The 23,677-nt window shown below is 38.8% G+C and overlaps 1 protein-coding gene across 1 annotated transcript in view; it reads right to left on the bottom strand.

Annotated features, from left to right (window-relative positions):
- Positions 1-23,677, bottom strand: part of GlyRS (glycine--tRNA ligase) — a 145,032-nt gene that overhangs the window by 27,143 nt on the left and 94,212 nt on the right. Inside the window, exon 10 of the mRNA XM_067148915.2 lies at positions 21,701-21,827. Within this exon, the coding sequence (XP_067005016.2) occupies positions 21,701-21,827 (127 nt within the window). The remainder of the gene's footprint in view (positions 1-21,700; positions 21,828-23,677) is intronic.

Raw genomic sequence — 23,677 nt, 5'->3', positions numbered from 1 at the left:
GTGTGACAAAGTGGGGAAATTGTTGCAAGTTATAGGGGTAATATTGATGCAAGCGCAATATCAGGTATAACTCGAGAAATATTCTCTCACCTATAGATTCACTCTGACCGCTCGACTCACATAGTAAGAACAAAAAAAAACCACAATAAATAACAAAAATACAGTAAATGTGATGAATCAGTGACAATGGGTGGTGTGAATAAAAATGAGCACGCACTCTTTACTTGCGAATTTAGAGCAGGCACTCGCAATGAGGTGAGTAAAAACTGCCTGTCGGAAGCAGTCACTCACAGCAGACCTGTGACCTTGAGCACAGACTTCAGTCGCTTGAGTAGCAAAGTGGGCGCTCCAGATTTCTGGTGAATAAAGATAAAGCAGGCACTCTCTCCGGTAAGCGCCTGCTCATGTTTCCTTGAGCTAACTCAGTAGGTGACTCCAAATTATAGTGTCAAGTTCAATAGCATGGCAGAGGTATGCCGGTGGTTAATCGGAAAAGAAAATTATATAAACTTCGCAGAGAATCATCTCAACTTGATTACAGAGTGTTATAAAGGTCCAGTAAGGAGCATGCCGAAGAACCTCCGTGGCTCAGACGGCAGAGCGCCAGCGTTTCACCTTTGGGTTCCGTGGTTCAAATTTCGGCCACTCCATGTGGGATTTGTGCTGGAGAAAGCGGAGGCGGGACAAGTTTTTCTCTAGGTACTCTAGTTTTTCCTGTCAAATTTTATTCCAGCAGCACTCTCCAATATCATTATATTTCATTTATCATTCATTAATCATTGCCCCAGAGGAGTGCGACAGGCTTTGGCAGCCAGCACAATTCCTATCCTCACCGCTTCATTCATTCCATTCCTGACCCAGTCAGATGACTGGAAACAGGCTGTGGATTTTCAAAGAGCAGGCTGAATGGTTAGCGGAGCATGTTATGTTGGTGACGCTGGGTTTAAGAGTGGAGTTGGTGAAGACATCTCGGAGAACTGTGTCAAAAAACGTTTTCGCAGGTTTTGACATGAACAGAAATGAAAGCAGATTATTAGATAAAATTCCAACAAATGTTGCTTAGATGCAGGAAGCAGGGGGTAAGTGGCAAGAACGTTTGAGCTTCCCTTATGCTGTTGCAACTGTAGACTGTACTCATGTACAAATTCGGAAGCTACATGTTCATGGGAATGACTGCATTTACAGAAAAGGCGTCCCTAGCATTAATGTACAGGCCACTTGCAACCAGTGTAGATGTATCACGACCTGACTCTGTCTATGACTCCCGAATGTGGAGAAACTCCAATGTTTGCAGAGTTATGACGCCTCTGTAGGAAGTTGAAGGGATAACAACTTCTGCAGATCTTGCAACTTGCTTACGTCACGCCGGCACAGATAGGTCTTAGGCGACGATGGGACAGGAATGACGTAAGAGTAGGAAGGGAGCGGCCGTGGCCTTAATTAAGGTACAACCCCAGCTTTTGCCTAGTGTGGAAATAGGAAACCAAGAAAAACCATCTTCAAGGCTGCTGACAGTGGGGGATCGAACCTACTATCTCCCGGATACAAGCTCACAGCTGCGCGCCCTTAACCGCACGGCCATCTCATCTGGTCCTGCAGATCTGGCTCCTTACAAATTTCATTCAATTGTCAATATATTATTTTCAACATAATTGATGTTTGTTATTTACATTATAGGCCTACCATTTTCCTCATTGTATTAATGTCGTAATATTCAGGCTACGATTTCCTACCGTTCAGACGGCCAATGGTAGGGTTATTCTCCCGCTGCATCAGATTCACCAGCCGCTTCTCCCATTATTTTAAAGATATGCATTTGTTTTCCGTACGCTTCAATTCTACTTTATATTTCAGTCTTGTTTTCATGTTTTGTAATTTTTTACCAACAGTTGGACGGAAAATCTTCTCCTTCTACCGCTTTTCCTATCGATGTGGGGTCCTGTGTCGCACATGTGGATTTGGCCCTGTTTTACGGCCTGATGCTCTACCTTACGCCAACCCTAGATGGAGGGATGTAATCACTATTGCGTATTTATGTGATGGTTGGTAGCGTAGTGTGTTGTGCGAATATGAAGAGGAAAGTGTTGGAACAAACACAAACACCCAGTCTCCGGGCCAGAAGAATTAATCAGAGGCGATTAAAATCCCCGACCCAGCCAGGACCCTCTGAACTGAAGGCCTCAATGCTGACCATTCACCCAATCAGACAGTTGTTGGACGAAAATGTTTAAGTTAAATTTAGCGAGTAGTTCACACTGAACTGCATTTATTGAATTTGTTTTCTTGTGCTTCTTATCCGGTAACTGTGACTCTGAAAACATAATTGTATATTCCTTTAAAATGGATATAAAAGAGGACTGGAATTCCACACTGTCGTCGCCTGCCATGTTAAGCATTGAACTACCCGGAAGTCATCGAAGTGTTATCACAGTCTAAGGTGTTATATACATGGCACGTGCACGACCTTGATCAGTGACACTGAGAGGCTGCTCCAGACACTCAAGTGTACGCTGTGCTTCCGCTCTATATTTTTATTCACCGCAAATGCGGAGTGGAAGCTCATCGGCAGGGAGACACTCAGGCACTCAGCGAGCACACGCTCACTCGCATAGACTCATTTTTATTCACACCACCCAATAACTTTAACAACTCCAACAACAAACACAAGTGTAAAACAATAATCGTGAAATAATGAACTCGGGCAAGACAAACACTGAATCACTTGATAACGTCTCCTTCTTGTGGCTTATACTGTACCTGGCAATAAACAAAGCACTTGATATCTCCTTCTTCTTTTCCGTTGCGGTTTTGTTAATTCAACTTGTCGGATTTCTTCTTCTCCTTGAAAGATTGATCGGCACTTTTTCATTGTCGGATTTGAAAATAAGGTTTAGGACATTGTGGAAAACACCTGATATCAAAGAATGCGCTGTGTTGGTTACGCGGAAGTTCAATACTAAGAGTTCTAAGAGTTATTAAAGACCATGGTTGTTTGATTTGGTCATCATGCCAGGGTTACTCAAAGCATTTTAGGTTAGTTGTGACGCCATTTTACCTTGAATTTTTTCCCCTCGAACGGCCTTCGTGGTGTAAATGGCAGGAAGCATAAAATGTCGCAAACGTAAATATGAGGATTTTAATACATCGTGAGCATAGGAAATCTCGGGGGACCAACAAAAAATGTTGTAAAAGATGGGAAAACGTAAAAGCCAGGAACGTAAATGCGGGGTAATACTGTAATTAGGCTTACTGCCTGCATATTAAAAAATAAAATAATCAATCAATCTTGGGAAAAGAAGTTCAGAGAGACTTGGCCAAGAGAGGCGCAGGATAACAACTATGATTGGACAAAACAAATTGTGTACAGCTAATATGTAACAATACCAGGTGACAACGATGATGTGTAATTAGTTATGTCCTCGTTGTGCACTAACAAGTCCTTATCACAGCATCAGTGAGTTCCCAAGGAGTAGCAGGGACAGCAGGATGCCATCTACTATAAGGAAGTGACTGAACAGTAGGGTATAACAGCAGCAACTAGTCAGAATCTAAGGATGAAAGGAGTGTGTCCGCCATCTGACTATTATTCCAGCCCAGAATGTGACACTTCTATCAGCAAGTGAGCGGATGCCCTGAAGAGGGCTGTATTAATGGTTTCATCCCGAGTTCCTCCATACTCTGCAAGTCTCATGTTGATGAACAAGGACCAATTGCTTCAATGAGCTCAATTCTCTTGGAGCATTGCAAAGTGTGAGATAGGCCTTTTTAGGTGAAGACCAACTGCATGCAGTCCTTGCCATACGCTTTAATCTGAGATATGAAACCGAAGTGACTTGGAAGAAGACATATAAGAGATCTGGCAGAAAATGAGAAATGTCTACATACTGTAATTTTAAACTGATACTGGCACTGCATGGGAACAGGACTGCTATGAGGCATATAATTCGCACAGTCTGTTCCTCTTCCATTCCTTAGACACAAGGCCTTGGGATATGTTCAGCCCCTCAGCAACATCTTGTTGTGCATGACATGCCAAGTGAAGCAGCTAGATTTTACTGTCAGTGGCATGTCTCTGTACAACACAATTTACAAGGATTAATCTGTCTGTGGATTAACCAACCTGTGTGTCGAGGAATAAAGGTAGGTTAGAGCACTAGGATTAAAAAAAAAAATTGTTAAAAAAAGCACAACAATCATGTCATTCTTCCTCTCTATTATTTCCTTAGATGGCCTGTAACCAGCCTCTATTGCATGATCATTTATTCCATTTCAAGAATAATTCTTTGACTTGACTTGCCAGTATACTCTATATAGGCTAATATCTGACCTTGATGACAACATAAAGGTAGGTGATACAGCGACAAACAATGTGTCATAACTTCTAAAAGAAGTCAATTAAAACCCAAAATTTTCAAATATATCACAACCGATAGATAGGCCTACACTTTCCACTGTATGAAATACTGTATACAAACCCTAACAGTTACCCTTTAACCCAGATAATCTTACTGTCCTATATGTATGGCAGTATACGTTCTAGTTCAATTCCCCGGCGAGGGACTGTTGTCTTCATACCCTTGTGATGGTGTTTTCTTGTCGTTTGTGAGTGCTGACACTGTTGTGCATATTTTGTTCTGATCAGAAGGTAACAAGATCTGTTCTGCTATGGTAAAACTTGTATGAGTATTTTTTGCTGTTATTCAAACATACAACTGTGATATTTTATATGTACACTGTTAACATATCAATACAGCATAATATTATGTTATCATCATCATCATCATCAATGTACCTACTCCAGTTGCCCAGGTGTGGTTAACAAGCCTCCTCCACTCCTTTTTCTCCTTCCACTTTTCTTGCTCCATTACTTCCGCCACATCCAATCCAGCTTTTCTAATGTCCTTCCAAATCTGATCCATCCACCTTCTTCTCAGTCTTCCAACTGGTCTCTCTCCCTTAACTTCTCTTTCCAACTCCCTTCATGCTACCCCTTTCTTTCCCATTCTTTTTACATGTCCGAACCATCTCAGTCTTGCTTTCTGTATCTTCTGTACTAACAGTTCTATATTTAGCTCTTCTCTGATTTTAATATTTTGAATTCTATCTCTTCTTGTCTTTTTAACCAATGTTCTTAAAAATTTCATTTCTACTGCTTGTCTCTTATTAGTTACCAGCGTTTCTATCCTGTATGTTACAACTGGTATGAAATACTGTTTATATAATGTTAATTTCGTTCTCTTGGGTACTATGTCATCCCATAAAAGCTTTCTGACTTGATGATAAAATGTTGTACCTTTACTTAGCCTGTTATTAATTTCAGGGTTGTTACAACTTACTTATTTCCAATTACAAGGCCTTCATGTCCGCTCAAACTAGACCGCCCTATATAAAGAATGGTAGGATAATACAAAGAAATTTGTCTCTTATTAGTTACCAGCGTTTCTATCCTGTATGTTACAACTGGTATGAAATACTGTTTATATAATGTTAATTTCGTTCTCTTGGGTACTTTGTCATCCCATAAAAGCTCTCTGACTTGAAGATAAAATGTTGTACCTTTACTTAGCCTGTTATTAATTTCAGGGTTGTTACATCTTACTTATTTCTAATTACAAGGCCTTCATGTCCGCTCAAACTAGACCGCCCTATATAAAGAATGGTAGGATAATATAAAGAAATTTGTCTCTTATTAGTTACCAGCGTTTCTATCCTGTATGTTACAACTGGTATGAAATACTGTTTATATAATGTTAATTTCGTTCTCTTGGGTACTTTGTCATCCCATAAAAGCTCTCTGACTTGATGATAAAATGTTGTACCTTTACTTAGCCTGTTATTAATTTCAGGGTTGTTACATCTTACTTATTTCTAATTACAAGGCCTTCATGTCCGCTCAAACTAGACCGCCCTATATAAAGAATGGTAGGATAATACAAAGAAATTTGTTCAAAAACAATACCTGCTATATTTTGTTATGAAACTTAGCAGCCAACTACCCCTGACGATAACCGATTAGTCTATTGTTTATGGTTTTAGGAGAGGCCATATTTGACATGGAAAGTCAATAAACCTTGATGAAATCCTAGAGATATTAGAAGAAGAAAAGCAATGATCCTTTCCCTCCTCTTGATATTTTAATTTCACCTCCAGATTTTGGTGATGAATCGGATGTAGACATAAATAACCTTCCAGCAAGTATTTTATGTGCACCAGCATATGGGTGCAGTCGATTGTTGAGACTGAAATACATCTCTGTACCAAGTAGCCATTCGTGGCAAGAAGTGGTACTACCGAATTATAATGCACTGCATCGACATGGCAGAGCAGAATGCGTGGCTTTTTCACAAAGTGGAGGGAGGCGCGATCACCTGGCATTGTTAATGCCTTCTTAGAAACAAATAAGCAGGCAACTAAAAGGGGACCAAGTAAACCATCACAAATGGAGCACATTGATTCAATCAATCAATCAATCAATCAATCAATCAATCAATCAATCAATCAATCAATCAATCAATCAATCAATCAATCAATCAATCAATCAATCAATCACTACTGATCTGCATTTAGGACACTCGCCCAAGTGGCAGATTCCCTATCTGTTGTTTCCCTAGCCTTTTCTTAAGTGACTGCAAAGAAATTGGAAATTTGTTGAACATCTCCCTTGGTAAGTTATTCCAATCCCTAACTCCCCTTCCTATAAACAAATATTTGTACCAATTTGTCCTCTTGAATTCCAACTTTATCTTCATGTTCTGATCTTTCCTACTTTTAAAGACACCACTCAAACTTACTTGTCTACTGGTGTCATTCTATGCCATTTCTCCACTGACAGCTTGGAACATACCACTTACAGGTCATTATCCTCATGGTTACTCCATACCGAACGATGTTATACACAGCAGTTATAATAAGAAGTATTTCTTGTCAACCTATTCAATACAAATAACCTTTTTGGTGTTTACACTTTCATACAATTAATTTCTCTAAGGGACATGTTTTGCTCTTATAAAGAGCATCTTCAGCCTAAATCTTAATCTTTATAAGAGCAAAACATGTCGCTTAGAGAAATTAATTGTATGAGAGTGTAAACACCAAAAAGGTGATTTGTATTGAATAGATGGACAAGAAATACTTCTTATTATAATTGCTGTGTATAACATACTACTTAGTCAAGCAGCTCGTCTCCTTCCTCCCAGGTCCTCCCAGCCCAAACTTTGCAACATTTTTGTAATGTTACTCTTTTGTCGGAAATCACCCAGAACAAATCAAGCTGCTTTTCTTTGGACTTTTTTCCAGTTCTTGAATCAAGTAATCCTGGTGAAGGCCCCATACACTGGAACCATACTCTAGTTGGGGTCTTACCAGAGACTTATATGCCCTCTCCTTTACATCCTTACTACAACCCCTAAATACCCTCATAACCATGTGCAGAGATGTGTACCCTTTATTTACGATCCCATTTATGTGATTACCCCAATGAAGATCCTTCCTTATGTTAACACCTAGATACTTACATTGATCGCCAAAAGGAACATTCACCCCCATCAACGCAGTAATTGTGATGATGATGATGATGCTTGTTGTTTTAAGGGGCCTAACATCGAAGGTCATCGGCCCCTAATGGTACGAAATGAAAGAACAAAAATTGCAAAGGCATCCACTGACCAAAATAAAAGTAAAATATGGCATGAAGAATGAATGGATGGACAGGAACTCAACAAAACACAAAACAAACAAACAAAAGCCAGTGGATCGGACTCAATACAGATCGAAAATAACATTATTACTGACCAAGGAACCACTTATAAAGCACAATATGCTTGGTGTCTAAAGGGGGTGCAAAATCCACGTCTAAGGCCCCACAGAATGGTACATGTCGCGAGTAAAATAGAACCATGGTATGTGTCATGTTGGGGTATTAATCAGAAGTAGCGAAGACTCACGGTGTTCCACAAAAGATGGTACTACTCACAAGTATTGCAATACGTACAAGTAACGCAGACCTATGGTGTGTCTCACACAATGGCCCAACTCAGAGTCAACGCAAACCGAGAAGGTTCCCCACCTAGGTGTACTAAACACGGGCGCCGGTATTCCCGTGGTGTTCCTCACATAGTGGGTACTAATCACAGGCAACGCAGACCCACGGTGGTGCTCATATAGTGGTACAACTCACAGGCTACGCCCAGACCCGCGGTGTTGCACACATGGGTACGACGCACGGGTACTGGAATCCACCAGGCCAGGCTTTTACTGCTACTAATCACAAACCTATTTCGTACCGAAGTCAGTGGTACTACTCTCAAGTACAGGCAACCTATGGTGTTCCCCGCGTGATGGTACGATTCAAAATTAGTTTCATGGTTCTAATTCAGTCAGCCCTTGGTCGCCCCTTTTAGTCGCCTCGTACGACAGGCAGGGGATACCGCGGGTGTATTCTACATGTGCGTCCCCCACCCGCAGGGGGTAACGCAGTAATTAAAACTGAGAGGACTTCTCCTATTTGTGAAACTCACAACCTGACTTTTAACCCCGTTTATCATCATACCATTGCCTACTGTCTATTCCGCAACATTATCAAGGTCATTTTGCAGTTGCTCACAATCTTGTAACTTATTTATTACTCTGTACAGAATACCATATTTACACGAATAATCCCCGCATATATATATATTTTTTAAAACTGAGGCATGAAATTGGGGTGCGGGTTTTATTTGCATCAAGGTTACCGAACACGCTCCTGGCTCACCTACTTTTCGATGCTGAGTGTTCAGTTATGCTTTGTGCAACCGTAGATGGAAGAAAACTGTCCCCATATGTCATATTTAAACAGAAAACAATTCAGACTTTTAATTCTAAACTGACTTAATATTTTTTTAAATAGTACCGTATTTTACAGAGTAATTTAAATTCAAAATTTTTCCGCGTCAGGATAGAACGTGCCTTCCGGAACGTCCAGGGATAGCTTTCCGCACTTTCACTCACTTCAGTGTGTCTGTAGTGTGTTTCATAGTTGAAAATAGAGTAAAATTGTAATTCTTTTGTATTCAGCGTTTTAAGGAACGCCACAATATCATGTAGTAGGCAGTACGTGGAAAAGCAGAATCTGCAAAAACTGGCGAGGGTTGGCATTTCTGAATTACAAGATGGATGTTAATTCAAAATCACGTAATTGGAAGTCTGATTTCTGTATTACAAAGACTTCGAATTAACAAGGTTTTACTGTATCGCAAAACTAACATCAGATTTTACCGGTGTGTCTATTTCAAATGTTTACATTGCACGAAAAGAATTATCCACCACCGGTCATGTTACTGTCCAGTAAAAAGAGACCATATGTGAGAAGTGTTTTAGGCCCGTATTCACCAACGTCGGTAACTTTTGCTGTTATCTTAGATTTCCAAAACTCGGATATGTCATTATCTTGGATAACGCTCACTTCCGTATTCACCACAGAATTTATTATCTCGGTTTACCAAAACTAAGTTTTCATTTCAATCTGAGTTTGAACCGCAAATTTTTCATACTGACGTACGGAAAACAAATGACTACGTGCTGCCGCCACTATCGAATTGTAAACAAGTTTTTGATTCCATTCGGAGTTTGTAAATAATTTGCATAAATTATGTCCGCTATTGAGCAGAAACGAAGAAAGAAGCCTAATATGACTTCCCAAGAGAGTGAATTGTTATTGAACTTGGTGGCAGAAAGTATTAACAAAGGGAATAAGAAAACCAATTATAGCCTACACGTTGTACGTCACTCAAAAAACAAGGCAGTATTCCTTAATTCTTCATTTAAAGTCACCCAGTCGTGCACCGTACAAGATATTAGCTCTAATTGAGAATTCATTTAGGCCTACCTATGTGTTGGGAATTCCAGGTTATGCTCGGAAGCTTTAGATAACCTAAAAGGTGTCTGAAAATCAGAGTCGTCGTAGTCCTGGAAATATGTCGCACGTTCTTTTATCCATCTGGGATGTTTATTAATTGCATAATCTTGATCATATTACTCGTCGCTGTGATTTTATCTTTCAATTAGATATTCCAGTCGCCTACGGGCTGCCATCTTGGAAGGCTATTATCTTAGATTTCCCAATTTACCGGTCAACCAATCTCCGGTAAAATTTTAAACCGAGATAATACCAGTTATCCAAGATAATGTTGTTGGTGAATACAAACATAAATGTTTTCTGGGTTTATGTAGCTTCAAACTGAGATAAAAGCGTTTACTCACGTCGGTGAATATGGGTCTTAGACGTGGAGTGTAACACATTTGTAAGTATTTAGGAGAGGATTCTAGTGATGCAAGAGACAACAAATCCTCCCATCTACAGGGAATCGAGTCTATTGCAAGTTCAGATTAATGAAATATCTGTCACGTAAGTAGGCTCGTTTTCATGGAAAATATATTTCATAGCAGTGACATTTGCGTAAAGACCACGTGTACCTTACGGAGTGATACGAAATATTTGTTTATTCCTATGTTACTCTTTTGATGGAATGAATTTTAGTTCATTTCATTTTTTTTTTCTTTCTAAATGAGCCTTCCTAAAATGAGGGTGCAGGCATTATTTGATGGTGGGGATGATTCAGTTAAATAGGGTAGCATCATCTGCTAAAAGCCTTATCTCTAATTCAACTTCTTTACACATATCACTGACATAAGAAAACAAAAAGGTCCCATAATACTGCCTTGAGGAACTCCCCTCTTAATTATTACAGGGACAGATAAAGCTTCGCCTACTCTAATTCTCTGGGTTCTATTTTCTACAAACATAGCCACCCTTTCAGTCACTCTTTTGTCAAGTCCAATTGCACTCATTTTTGCCAGTAGTCTCCCATGATCTACCCTATCAAATGCCTTAGATAGGTCAACTGCGATACAGTCCATTTGACCTCTTGAATCCAGGATATCTGCTATATCTTGCTGGAATCCTACAAGGTGAGCTTCAGTGGAATAACTTTTCCCAAACCCAAATTGCCTTCTATCAAACAAGTTATTAATTTTGCACACATGTCTAATATAATCAGATAAAATGCTTTCCCAAAGCTTACATGCAATTCATGTCAAACTGACTGGCCAGTAATTTTCAGCTTTATGTCTATCACCCTTTCCTTTATACACAGGGGCTACTAGAGCAACTCTCCATTCATTTGGTATAATTCCTTCATGCAAACAATAATCAAATAAGTACTTCAGATATGGTACTATATCCCAACCCATTATCTTTAGTATATCCCCAGAAACCTTCAGCTGCTTTTCTAGTTTTCAACTTTTGTATCTTACTGTAAATGTCGTTGTCATAGGTACATTTAAATACTTCTTTAGTATTAGTCACCTCCTCTATCTGGACGTTATCCTTGTAACCAACAATCTTTACATACTCCTGACTGAATACTTCTGCCTTTTGAAGATCCTCGCATACGCACCCCGCTTGTTCATTAATGATTCCTGGAATGTCCTTCTTGGAACCTGTTTCTGCCTTAAAGTACCTATACATACTCTTCCATTTTTCACAAAAAATTTGTATGATCGCCAATTTTGCTTGCCATCATGTTATCCTTAGCTGACTTCTTTGCTAGATTCAATTTCCTAGCAAGTTCCTTCAATTTCTCCTTACTTCCACAGCCATTTCTAACTATTTCTTTCCAACCCGCACCTCCTTCTTAGTCTCTTTACTTTTCTGTTATAATATAGTGGATCTTTACCATTCCTTACCATCTTTAAAGGTGCAAACCTATTTTCACATTCCTCAACAATTGCTTTAACCCATCCCAGAGTCTGTTTATATTTTTATTTGCTGTTTTCCACTGATCATAATTACTTTTTGAAAACTCCCTCATGCCTCTTCTATCAGCCATATGGTACTGTCTAATAGTGCTAATTTTAATATATTCCTTTCTTTCACATTTATTTTTAACTACAACAAATACAGCTTCGTGACCATTAATACGATCTATTACTTCGGTTTCTCTGTAGAGCTCATCTGCTTTTACCAGCATCACATTCAAAATATTCTTCCCTCTAGGTGGTTTCATCACTTTCTGAATCAGATGCCCTTCCCATATTAACTTACTTGCCATTTGTTGGTCATGCCTCCTGCTGTTCGCGTTACCTTCCCAATTGACATTTGGTAAATTGAGATCACCTGCTACAATCACGTTCCTTTCCTTACTGTTTCCCCACATAGCTGATTATCTTATCAAATAATTCTGAATCAGCGTCTGCGCAACCCTTTCCTGGTCAGTCCACTCCAAAGACATCAAGTTGCCTATTATCTTTAGAGATGAGCTTTACACCTAGAATTTAATGTTTCTCATCTTTCCCTAACGTTTTCGTAGCTTACAAATTCTTCTTTCCCCAGAATGAATACTCCTCCTACTATTCCTATCCTATCTCTACGATACACACTCCAGTTCTGTGAGAAAATTTCTGCATCCTTTATATCATTTCTCAGCCATGATTCAACTCCTATTACAATATCTAGTAAGTATATATCTATTAAATTACTTAATTCTATTCCTTTCTTTACAATACTTTTACAGTTGAACACTAACATTTTTATGTCACCCCTACTTGATTTCCAGTTCCCTGTTCCCTTACCACCGCTCCCTAGGTCACCCCGTTTCCCAGAATGCACCCCCCTCCTTTAATCCTTCTAAACAAATTTCCTAACTTATATGTACCACTGCAGTTTAAGTGAAGACCATCTGAGCGCAGATCCGTATCTCCTACCCACACATTAGAATCTAGAAATCCCACTCCCAGTTTCCCACATACCCACTCCATAGTCTCATTTAAATCGCCAATCATCTTCCAGTCAGTATCCCTCCTACATAGTATTCCACTGATAATCTCTGCTTCCTTAAATTTCTCCTGTGCTGCATTTACCAGGTTCCACACATCCCCAACTGTGTTGGTACTTATACCTATTTGTCTTATGTTGTTAGTACCAACATGAAACACTACCACCTTCTCTTCTACCTTCCTCAACATCTGCCGTAACATAATTCCTGGATAACACTCTACCCTGGTACCCTTTCCTCCACACACTTTCCCCACATGTTTGACGATGGAATCGCCCATGACCAGAGCCTCAACCCTACCCACCTCATTTGATCCCCTCCCGTCCTGGTCAGTCCTACCTTTCCTGACAGCTACAGAAGCTACTTCCTCCTCCCTTTTTTCCATCCCATCACCCTGTTCCACCCGTCTTTTCCCATCCACTACTACAGATTTCCCTTTCCTACCTTTTCCCTTTCTCCTACTTTCACACTTCTCAGCAACAGTTCCCTGTCCCTCACCTTCCCTCTGTTGTTCTACCTGGAGTGACTCGTACCGATTTCTCACAGACACCTGTCCTGAATTTTGATCCTGAATGGATCCCTTAGCCTGCAATCTCCTTCTCCTTAAAACATTAGACCACCTGTCTCCTACAACTCCCCCCTTTCCTTCCCATCCCTTTTTTCCACCTACTGTATCCTGTACATCTTTTGAGGAAGGTCTACTTTCCTTCCTGTCCTCTGAGAGAATCCTAATTATCTCCCTCAAACTCTCCAACTCCTCCTTCATACTCCTTAATGCCTGGCCATTCCCACAGTTCCTTCACTTGCACTCCTTAGCCATTCTTTACTGAATAATGAAAAGAAAGGAAAAATAAGATAACTTATTCTGTGCAAAATAAAAATGAAGGGAAATAAGTATTGTCTAGGATATTTCACAAAGATCACAAGACAATACGGTAATTAATATATACTACTACTACTACTACACTATAATACTACTTAGTTGTAGGATTTTTTATTCCTCCAACACCCTAACAGGATGAAAACTGCTGTTAATTACTGCAAACAGAGAATAATACACAAGATTTACACAATTCTAAACTGCAGTTAAGTATACCCTAATTACTACAACAGAATTCTAGTAAGAGATTTACTACAGATACGAGAGATACTACACTACACAAATATTTCACAATAATACGAGGACGGTTTGAAAAGTTCTCGGAATCACCGCTAGATGTCAGTGCTAGAGCAACGAGGTTCCCGTGCAATAATCACACATCCTTTGTGAGTGAACACGTGGCGCGTCAGTGCTCTAGCTGCAGGAGTGTGGTAGTGACGACTCTTTGTTGTTGTTGTTCCCGCGTAGTGATTTGTGAGAATGGAAAAAACTGAGATTAAATACTTTGTAAAGAAAGGTATGAAAGCAAAGGAAATTCATGCAGACTTTCAGAACACACTGGGGGACTCTGCTCCTTCATTTTCAACTGTTGCCAAGTGGACCAGCGAGTTTAAATTTGGTCGGGAGAGCTTGGATGATGATCCGCGTAGTGGACGGCCAAAAAGTGTTACAACCCCAGAATTTATCGCAAAAGTGCATAAAATGGTCATGGAGGATCGTCGACTGAAAGTGCGGGAGACTGCTGAAGCTGTAGGGATGTCTTCTGAACGGGTATATTATATTTTAACTGAAGAATTGGGTATGAAAAAATTATCCGCAAGATGGGTGCCGCGGCTTTTAACATTGGACAATAAACGCACTAGATTGGAAATGTCCGAACAAAGTCTGGCCCGTTTTCAGTGCAACCAACAAGATTTTTTGCACTGGTTTGTGACTACAGATGAAACTTGGGTCCACTACTATACCCCAGAGACAAAACAGCAGTCAAAGCAGCGGAAACATGCTGATTCACCACCACCAAAGAAAGCAAAGGCAGTGCGTTCGGCCGGAAAGGTCATGGCCTCAGTTTTCTGGGATGCAAAAGGCATTCTACTGATAGATTATCTTCCTACTGGCCAAACAATTACGGGGCAATACTATGCAAACCTAGACCAACTACAGGAAAAGATACACGAAACAAGGCCTGGTTTGGCAAGGAAAAAGGTAATATTTCAACAGGACAATGCTCCGCCACACACAAGTGTTATTGCCATGGCAAAACTTCATGAACTGGGGTACGAATTGTTGCCACATCCACCTTATTCACCTCATTTGGCACCATCAGACTTCCCCAAGCTGAAAATTTTCCTTGGTGGACGGAGATTTTCTACAAGGGAAGAACTGACAGCCGAATTGGAGAGGTATTTTGCAGGCCTGGAGGAATCTCATTTTCGAGATGGGATCAAGGCATTGGAACATTGCTGGACCAAATGCATTAGTCTACAGGGAGACTATGTTGAAAAATAAAAGCAGTTCCACCGAGGTAAGATACTTAATTGTAGTACATTCCGAAAACTTTTCAAACCACCTACGTAGAACAAACACACTATTTTCTAATAAGATACTATAATATACTACAATAATTTTAAACTACGTCCAGATGTATTTTAATTACAGGTTATTACTATACACAAACAGAAAAGGAAATTACAATTAAAGTTTGAAATTTGCAAGATACTCAAAATATTACAATAATCACTCCAATTTCTAATAAGTTACTATAAAACACTACAATCATTTTTAAACTACGTTCAGACATATTCTAATTACAATAGGTTACTACTAAGCACAAACAGAAATGAACATTCCAATTAGGCCTAAGGTTAGATATTCGCAAGAACTACTGGTACTAAGGGATTACCAACAAAGTTAAAGACTTAGCCAGATTTATATTAGTACTACTTTATCCTACTATACTGTAATAGAAATGAAACCTGCCATCTGCACAAAAATACACACGAATATAACAGGCAAGATACTATCTAGTATACCGTATCTACACTACAATTCTCAACTGAAATGTGGTTATGTGATTATTACAGATGGTGGATTACTATTATTTTCACTACTCCACGGGACAGAGAAAAAGTGTCCTTAAATGCTGAAAAATGTGAGGTCGTTTACAATAATTTCTCAAAAGTATTTCTGTCTAAACTACACCATGGACTTGAATTGCAATTATTGGGATGTAGGAACTTGATTATTAGCTAACTGCTCATAAATACTGAAAGATCGAGGGTGTGAAATATAAATTACAGATACTTTAACTGCCTACACAGAAGTACAAATTAATGGAATACAAGAATCTGCTGATTTTTATTTACATTTTCTTGATACACTACATCCTTTGTTCACGACTGTAGCCAACAATGTCAAATTGAAGGAACTAAATAGAAAATTGAATCTAGCAAAGAAGGCAGCTAAGGATAACATGATGGCAAACATAATTGGCAGTCATACAAATTTTAGTGAAAAATGGAAGGGTATGTATAGGTATTTTATGGCAGAAACAGGTTCCAAGAAGGACATTCCAGGAATAATTAATGAACAAGGGGAGTGTGTATGTGAGGATCTTCAAAAGGCAGAAGTATTCAGTCAGCAGTATGTAAAGATTGTTGGTTACAAGGATAATATCGAGATAGAGGAGGAGACTAAGGCCAAAGAAGTAATAAAATTTACATATGATAACAATGACATTTACAATAAGATACAAAAGTTGAAAACTAGAAAAGCGGCTGGAACTGATCAGATTTCTGGGGATATACTAAAGACAATGGGTTGGGATATAGTACCATATCTGAAGTACTTATTTGATTATTGTTTGGTCGGAGGAGCTATACCAGATGAATGGAGAGTTGCTATTGTAGCCCCTGTGTATAAAGGAAAGGGTGATAGACATAAAGCTGAAAATTACAGGCCAGTAAGTTTGACATGCATTGTATGTACGCTTTGGGAAGGCATTCTTTCTGATTATATTAGACATGTTTGTGAAATTAATAACTGGTTCAATAGAAGGCAATTTGGTTTTAGGAAAGGTGATTCCACTGAAGCTCAACTTGTAGGATTCCAGAAAGATATAGCAGATATCTTGGATTCTGGAGGTCAAATGGACTGTATCGCGATTGACATGTCTAAAGCATTTGATAGGGTGGATCATGGGAGACTACTGGCAAAAATGAGTGCAATTGGACTAGACAAAAGAGTGACAATGGGTTGCTATACTTCTAGAAAATAGATCTCAGAGAATTAGAGTAGGTGAAGCTTTATCTGACCCTGTAATAATTAAGAGGGGAATTCCTCAAGGCAGTGTTATCGGAACTTTATGTTTTCTCATATATATAAATGATATGAGTAAAGGAGTGGAATCGGAGGTAAGGCTTTTTGCAGATGATGTTATTCTCTATAGAGTGATAAATAAGTTACAAGATTGTGAGCAACTGCAACATGGCCTCGACAATGTTGTGAGATGGACAGCAGGCAATGGTATGTTGATAAACGGGGTTAAAAGTCAGGTTGTGAGTTTCACAAATAGGAAAAGTCCTCTCAGTTTTAATTACTGCGTTGATGGGGTGAAAGTTCCTTTTGGGGATCATTGTAAGTATCTAGGTGTTAATATAAGGAAAGATCTTCATTGGGGTAATCACATAAATGGGATTGTAAATAAAGGGTACAGATCTCTGCACATGGTTATGAGGGTGTTTAGGGGTTGTAGTAAGGATGTAAAGAAGAGGGCATATAAGTCTTTGGTAAGACCCCAACTAGAGTATGGTTCCAGTGTATGGGACCCTCACCAGGATTACCTGATTCAAGAACTGGCAAAATCCAAAGAAAAGCAGCTCGATTTGTTCTGGGTGATTTCCGACAAAAGAGTAGCATTACAAAAATGTTGCAATGTTTGGGTTGGGAAGAATTGAGAGAAAGAAGAAGAGCTGCTCGACTAAGTGGTATGTTCCGAGCTGTCAGCGGAGAGATGGCGTGGAATGACATTAGTAGATGAATAACTATGAATGGCGTTTATAAAAGTAGGAAAGATCACAATATGAAGATAAAGTTGGAATTCAAGAGGACAAACTGGGGCAAATATTAATTTATAGGAAGGGGAGTTAGGGATTGGAATAACTTACCAAGGGAGATGTTCAATAAATTTCCAATTTCCTTGAAATCATTTAGGAAAAGGCTAGGAAAGCAACAGATAGGGAATCTGCCACCTGGGCAACTGCCCTAAATGCAGATCAGTATTGATTGATTGATTTGAATACGAAGAGCGACAATAATCAATAACAATACGACTTAACTATTTCACCAGTGAAATACTGTATGTTCTGCTGAAATCCTTTCTTTAAACAAAATTTACAACAGTATCGCGTTATTTGAAGAAGTTATTACCTTTGTGATAGGTGGAACCATTGAACTGCTATTTGAAATACCCTGTCAAATGCCTGCGCTAATAGACTGTCCTCGGACACTCCCGGCACTAAAAGCCATACGCCATTTCACTAATAGACTATTACCGCTGCCAAAGTTACGACTCTTTTTAATATCCCGTCTTCGTATTTTATCAACAAACCTACTGATATTTTAATAATAATATTAAAAAGAAAGATATATTTCTCCTTTCACGCAGTCCTACATTACAGGTCGTAATCTAGCGAACGCCTATGGAACTAATCAGTGTTAAAATTGTAAATAAATACTACTAATCGCAGATTACTACAAACAAACACTAAACACCAATATTTGTGGAACTAAATGTATCACACGTACACAAAATTTGCTAAATTTCTACAACTATTAACTACTTTATCGAGGCACATGAAGAGAATGACAGAGGAAAGGATAGTTTCATTTTTCCGTATTGATAGTTATCATATATCATAGAAGAGAAAGGATCCACCTAATCAATACAAGTTTATTGTAAGTTCTTATATTACAGTACCGGTTTCGACTCTTTTTATAAAGTCATCTTCAGCTGTACATTACCTTTACATTAATCAAAGTTGGTATTGTGCCTTGCTAAGTAAAAAGAGGGATGTAACAAGGGTTAAAATTAGGCATATTTCAAAGTAATCATCTTTGTCGTCATCGACAATAGACGCACAAAAGACAATACCCTCTTGGATAGAATAAACACTATAGACCAGCACATAAAATTCACAAAAGAAACTGAAAAGAATTGCAAATTAAATTATCTTGATTTGACAATAACCAGGCACGAAAACCACTTGTCATTCAAAATTTATCGTAAACCCACTCACACATTAAATACGATCAAAACAGACTCCATCCATCCCAATACCCATAAAAAAGCATCGTATTACAGTATGATCTATAAGGGCCTTCAACAAACCATTATCAAAAACCGACAGTTGATACAGTTGATTCAAGAAATAGCCAGAAATAACGGTTACAAGAAAGAAACAATTATTCAAAAAATCAAATCTCAACCAAAAACCAAGCTGACGAAAATAGACAAACCTAAGAAGGACTATGCAATATTTACCTTCAACAACACACACATATATCCCTTTACTAATATATTTAGAAAACACAATTTCAAAATGGCCTTCAGAACTACGCACAATAGTAGCAGCATCATACATAATACCAAGATAATCAACAATACTAACAAGTACTATCGCTCAGGAGTATACCGAATCAGATGCAACAATTGTGAAACAAGCTACGTAGGACGTACCAGTAGGAACTTTGCAATCAGATACAATGAACACATTAACCCTAGAATCATAAACTTTCGTCTCTCAGACTACGCACCCCTGTAGTTTCCGTGGGAATTTCCAGACGCTAATGAACTGTGCTTTCCCCCTCCATCTAATCTTCTCCAGGTATCAACAATAAATGCTGACCTTGATTTCAAGCATAAGGTCCAGTTGTTTGTTCACTGCGACATGACCGTCGTCTGAGAGACGAAAGTATTCATGATTTGTACACAGCTGTAGTGTGAATATTTGGTTTATTACAGTAATGTTTTTTGTACGTAATACGTAAGCTTAATAGGATACTGAAATGGAAAATCTAGCGCACGATGATGAATTGATAGCGTCAGTTCTTTCTGAATTAGACAGAGAACCACTCTCTTCAGGAGACATTAGTGGTAATGTATTTCGTGAATGAAATTACCCGGGCAATACATGGATCAAACAAAAATGTTACGACCGACAATTGGTTCACCTCGATTCGTCTGGCTGATTATCTGCATTGCGACAATAACCTGACAATCACTGGAACAATGATTAAAGACAAGCCACAGATACCGCCAGAGATGAAAGCAGTGAAAGTAAGAAAGGTTGGGTCCTCCATGTTTTGTTATAATGGTATAACAGCAATGGAATCCTATAAAGGAAAATCAAACAAGAATGTAATCCTCCTTTCTACATGGCATGAAGTAGGAACAATAGCAGCCAGTGGGAAACCAGATATGGCGGAAGACTACAATGGGACTAAAGGTGCCGTGGACACTTTCGATGAAATGTCAACACTGATGTCCTCTTCAAGAAAAACGAAAAGATGGCCAATGTGTATCTTTTATTGTATGATTAATACATCACTTGTCAATGGATACATTATTTATGTGCATAAGATGGTTGAAAAGGCCAAAAGCCACTTTCAAGGCGAGAGTTTGCAAAGGATATATCCGAAATGCTAATGGCTCCAAAGCTGCAAGAGAGACTTCAGACACCAACTTTGAGGCGCAGCCTGAAGAGGACCGTCACTGAAATTCTTGGAAAAGATGGCATTCCTGAACAGCCTCAATCAGGTACTGCTGAAGGAAGAATAATTTGTGCATTTTGTCCATCAAATAAATGAAGAATGACCCGATTCTTTTGTAAGACATGCCGAAGGCACTTGTCTTGATCACCAGGCAAAACAGTGCAATGAATGTGCCTATTGAAGAAAAACTGACCAGAGTGTATTGTCATCACTACGTGGGGTAGTTTTAAGTATAATATTCTGTATTTTGTGTAAAATGTTGGGTTTATGCATATTAAAGTGCTTTTCTTTTTGGTAGTCTGACAGATGAAAGTTTATGATTCGTGTTACACTGGTGGGACTTTATGATTCTAGGGTTAATGCCGTAAAACACAACCATTTTTCTGCAATAGGTCAACATATGGACAAATACAAACATAGTTTCACGAACATAGCTAACGATATGATAATACTAAACACAAACCCCAAAGGCTCCTTGCTCAATATAACAGAAAAACTGTATATATCATTGGATCAATATACCAAACCAAATTACAATATCAATGAAATAACTGAAAAAACCAACACCATATTAACAAAGTTATCCCCACCTTAAAAAATTACTAAAACAGTCAACAAACAATGTCCAACACGCGCCACAGCGCAGACGACCAATACAACCAACTCCGCCCACCACCTCTCCATTCCCTCACAACAGCGGATACCAACACCAGGAGAACACAGCACACTACACACCAGGCAGCCAGGTCGAACGCAACTCATCCACTTCAGCAACAGTAAGTAACTACTACGGAAACACACATACAAACAGGCAATTTCAGAACACAAATTTCTAACTTTGCTATTCGTTTCTTACAGATATTTATCAGCAATTATACACAAGAAAAGACCCACCACCAAGCAACTGACATTTATACACTAACACAAACTGCATTCAACGTTTTTAAGACGATTTTCAATCTCAGCTGCACATACCTACTTTTGAACATACACGCATTTATTATTGACAACTGAAGATTGTAATCATACAAGTGGATGAACGTGATATAGAGCAGAATATTATGGAAGAATCCAATACGTACACAACCACGGACATTTCCTCTTATGTTGGATAATTAAGTAAACAAACAAACGCAAGATGTCAAATTCATTTCAAGTTTAAAAATTTTCAAACTTGCCTGTATCTCATCTCAAGAATTTATTTTGAAACAGGCCTATGATTACTGTATTGACATATACTAACCCTTTACTTGCCAAGTCTTCCTCCAAAGCTCCCACACCCACTGCATCCAGAGCAGCTAACCTCTCTAGTACAACTTTAGCATCCTTCTTGAAGGCCTTACCAATGGCTCCTTTATTAGGGACTGACTCTGAAATTATAAAGTTAGATGAGTATGATAAAAGTTATATCAACCACGACCATAAGAGGACTATAACACAAATAAACAGGCATCAAAAGGAGAGAGATATTGATACTGATGAAAGAAGTTGTAAGCTACGAAAAGGTTAAAGAAAAGTGAAATTCTAGGTGTATGGCCCATCTCTAAAGATAATAAACTACTTCGTGTTTTTGTGGTGTACAGACCTGGAAGGGGTAATGCCGACACAGAATTATTTGATCAGGATCGTCCAAGGGACAGTGATGTGCAATACATAACTTCTCCTGTTCAAATGCCTACTTCACCTTCTCATGGAGAAAAAACCCATTTCCACAGACGAGGCTCTGACAACCAAGTCACAGTGGTATAACCGTTACATCAATTACAGAGGAAATGCTATAATTTCAGCTAGTCCATTAGCTGAGAATGGCGGTCTTACTTGCTTCAGGCTAGCACCCCATCAGAAGGATATTTTAATTGCGTTCAAGTCTTGCAAAATGGAAAACCAGACGGATTTTAATGATGACAAACATAGCAAAGAAAAGGTTAATGATAATAACTGGAATAATAAGAATACAGTTAAGTCTGCTACATGGAATGTCCAGGGAATAGTGTACAAAGATGATCAACTAGATGACATTCTCTTTAAAAAAAAAGGCTCAAAAGAATCAGTAAGTTACCTACAATTCTCTAGTGGTGTCAAGAAAAAGGTTAGAGGCCAAATAGGAATCATGCTCATGATACAAAACAGATTAAGATCGAGATTGGACAGGTACAATTCCCGGAATTAAAGAATTATTCAGATAAGATTAAAACTATCCAGAGGCTGTTTCATGGTCATAGGAGTATATGCCCCAGTTAAGGAAAGAGTAGAAGACCATGTTAGTTCATATGACAATTTACAGAACAAAATAAACAAGCAAGATATGATACTTTAACTGGGGGACTTTAAAGCCAGGGTAGGAAATCGCAAAATTCAGGACAATATACGTAGGCAAGTCAATAAGTATCTGCAATTTTGCTCTAATTGTCTTTAGGTTGGCTCTGTGGCGTTGTGTGCTCACCAGCAGCTAGATGCCACCATTGTCTACGTCTGTGGTAGGTTTTTTGCGTTGTGACATAGAGATGGCTGTGCCACTCTGTTCTATAATCCGTTTTTTGTGGTCTGAGAACCATGGCTAATGTGCATATTGTTTGTCACGTTATCAACAAAACTTGTCTGTTATTCAGGATCATATCACGCATTTATTCAATATTGGCATCAGTCACGGCTGCAGGTGGAAGCCCGGATCTTTCCTCACCTTTCACGTTCGTGCGATCTCTTTTGAACTGTTCAATCCACTGGTAAACACTTAGCTGTGGCAAAACATTATCCCCATATTGTGCTTAAAGTCTTCTATAAATTTCCGCTCCTGGTACACCCACAGACCAGGGAAACATTTTAGAGTTTACATCAAAACTTGATTCCCAGGATGATTTAAAAAAAAAAAAAACACTATGAAGGAAGGAAATAATCCCATTCTTGATCAGGTAGTTTACATGTGGTTTGTGCAAAGGCGTTCAAAAGGCAAACTGGTAACAGGTCCACTGTTGTGCAAAATGGCATTAGAACTTAAAAAAATTCAAAATAATGGCATGATATAAGGGAATTACGGATTTGGGGAGAATCCTTGTCTAGTGGTGATGCTGCTGCAAGTAAAATGAAACAAAAATTGCTCGGCATTGTGGAAAATGAAGGATGTTCAAGAGATGATGTTTATAATGCAGATGAGAAAGGACTAAATTTGAAATCACTACTGCGAAAATCGCTTACTTCAAAAAGGGAATCTGTAGCTCCAGGA

This window comes from Anabrus simplex, chromosome 6 (assembly GCF_040414725.1).
Source record: "Anabrus simplex isolate iqAnaSimp1 chromosome 6, ASM4041472v1, whole genome shotgun sequence".
Lineage (NCBI taxonomy): Eukaryota > Metazoa > Arthropoda > Insecta > Orthoptera > Tettigoniidae > Anabrus > Anabrus simplex.
Note: the sequence above shows the minus strand (reverse complement) of the source record. Positions and strands in the feature narration are given on the sequence as shown.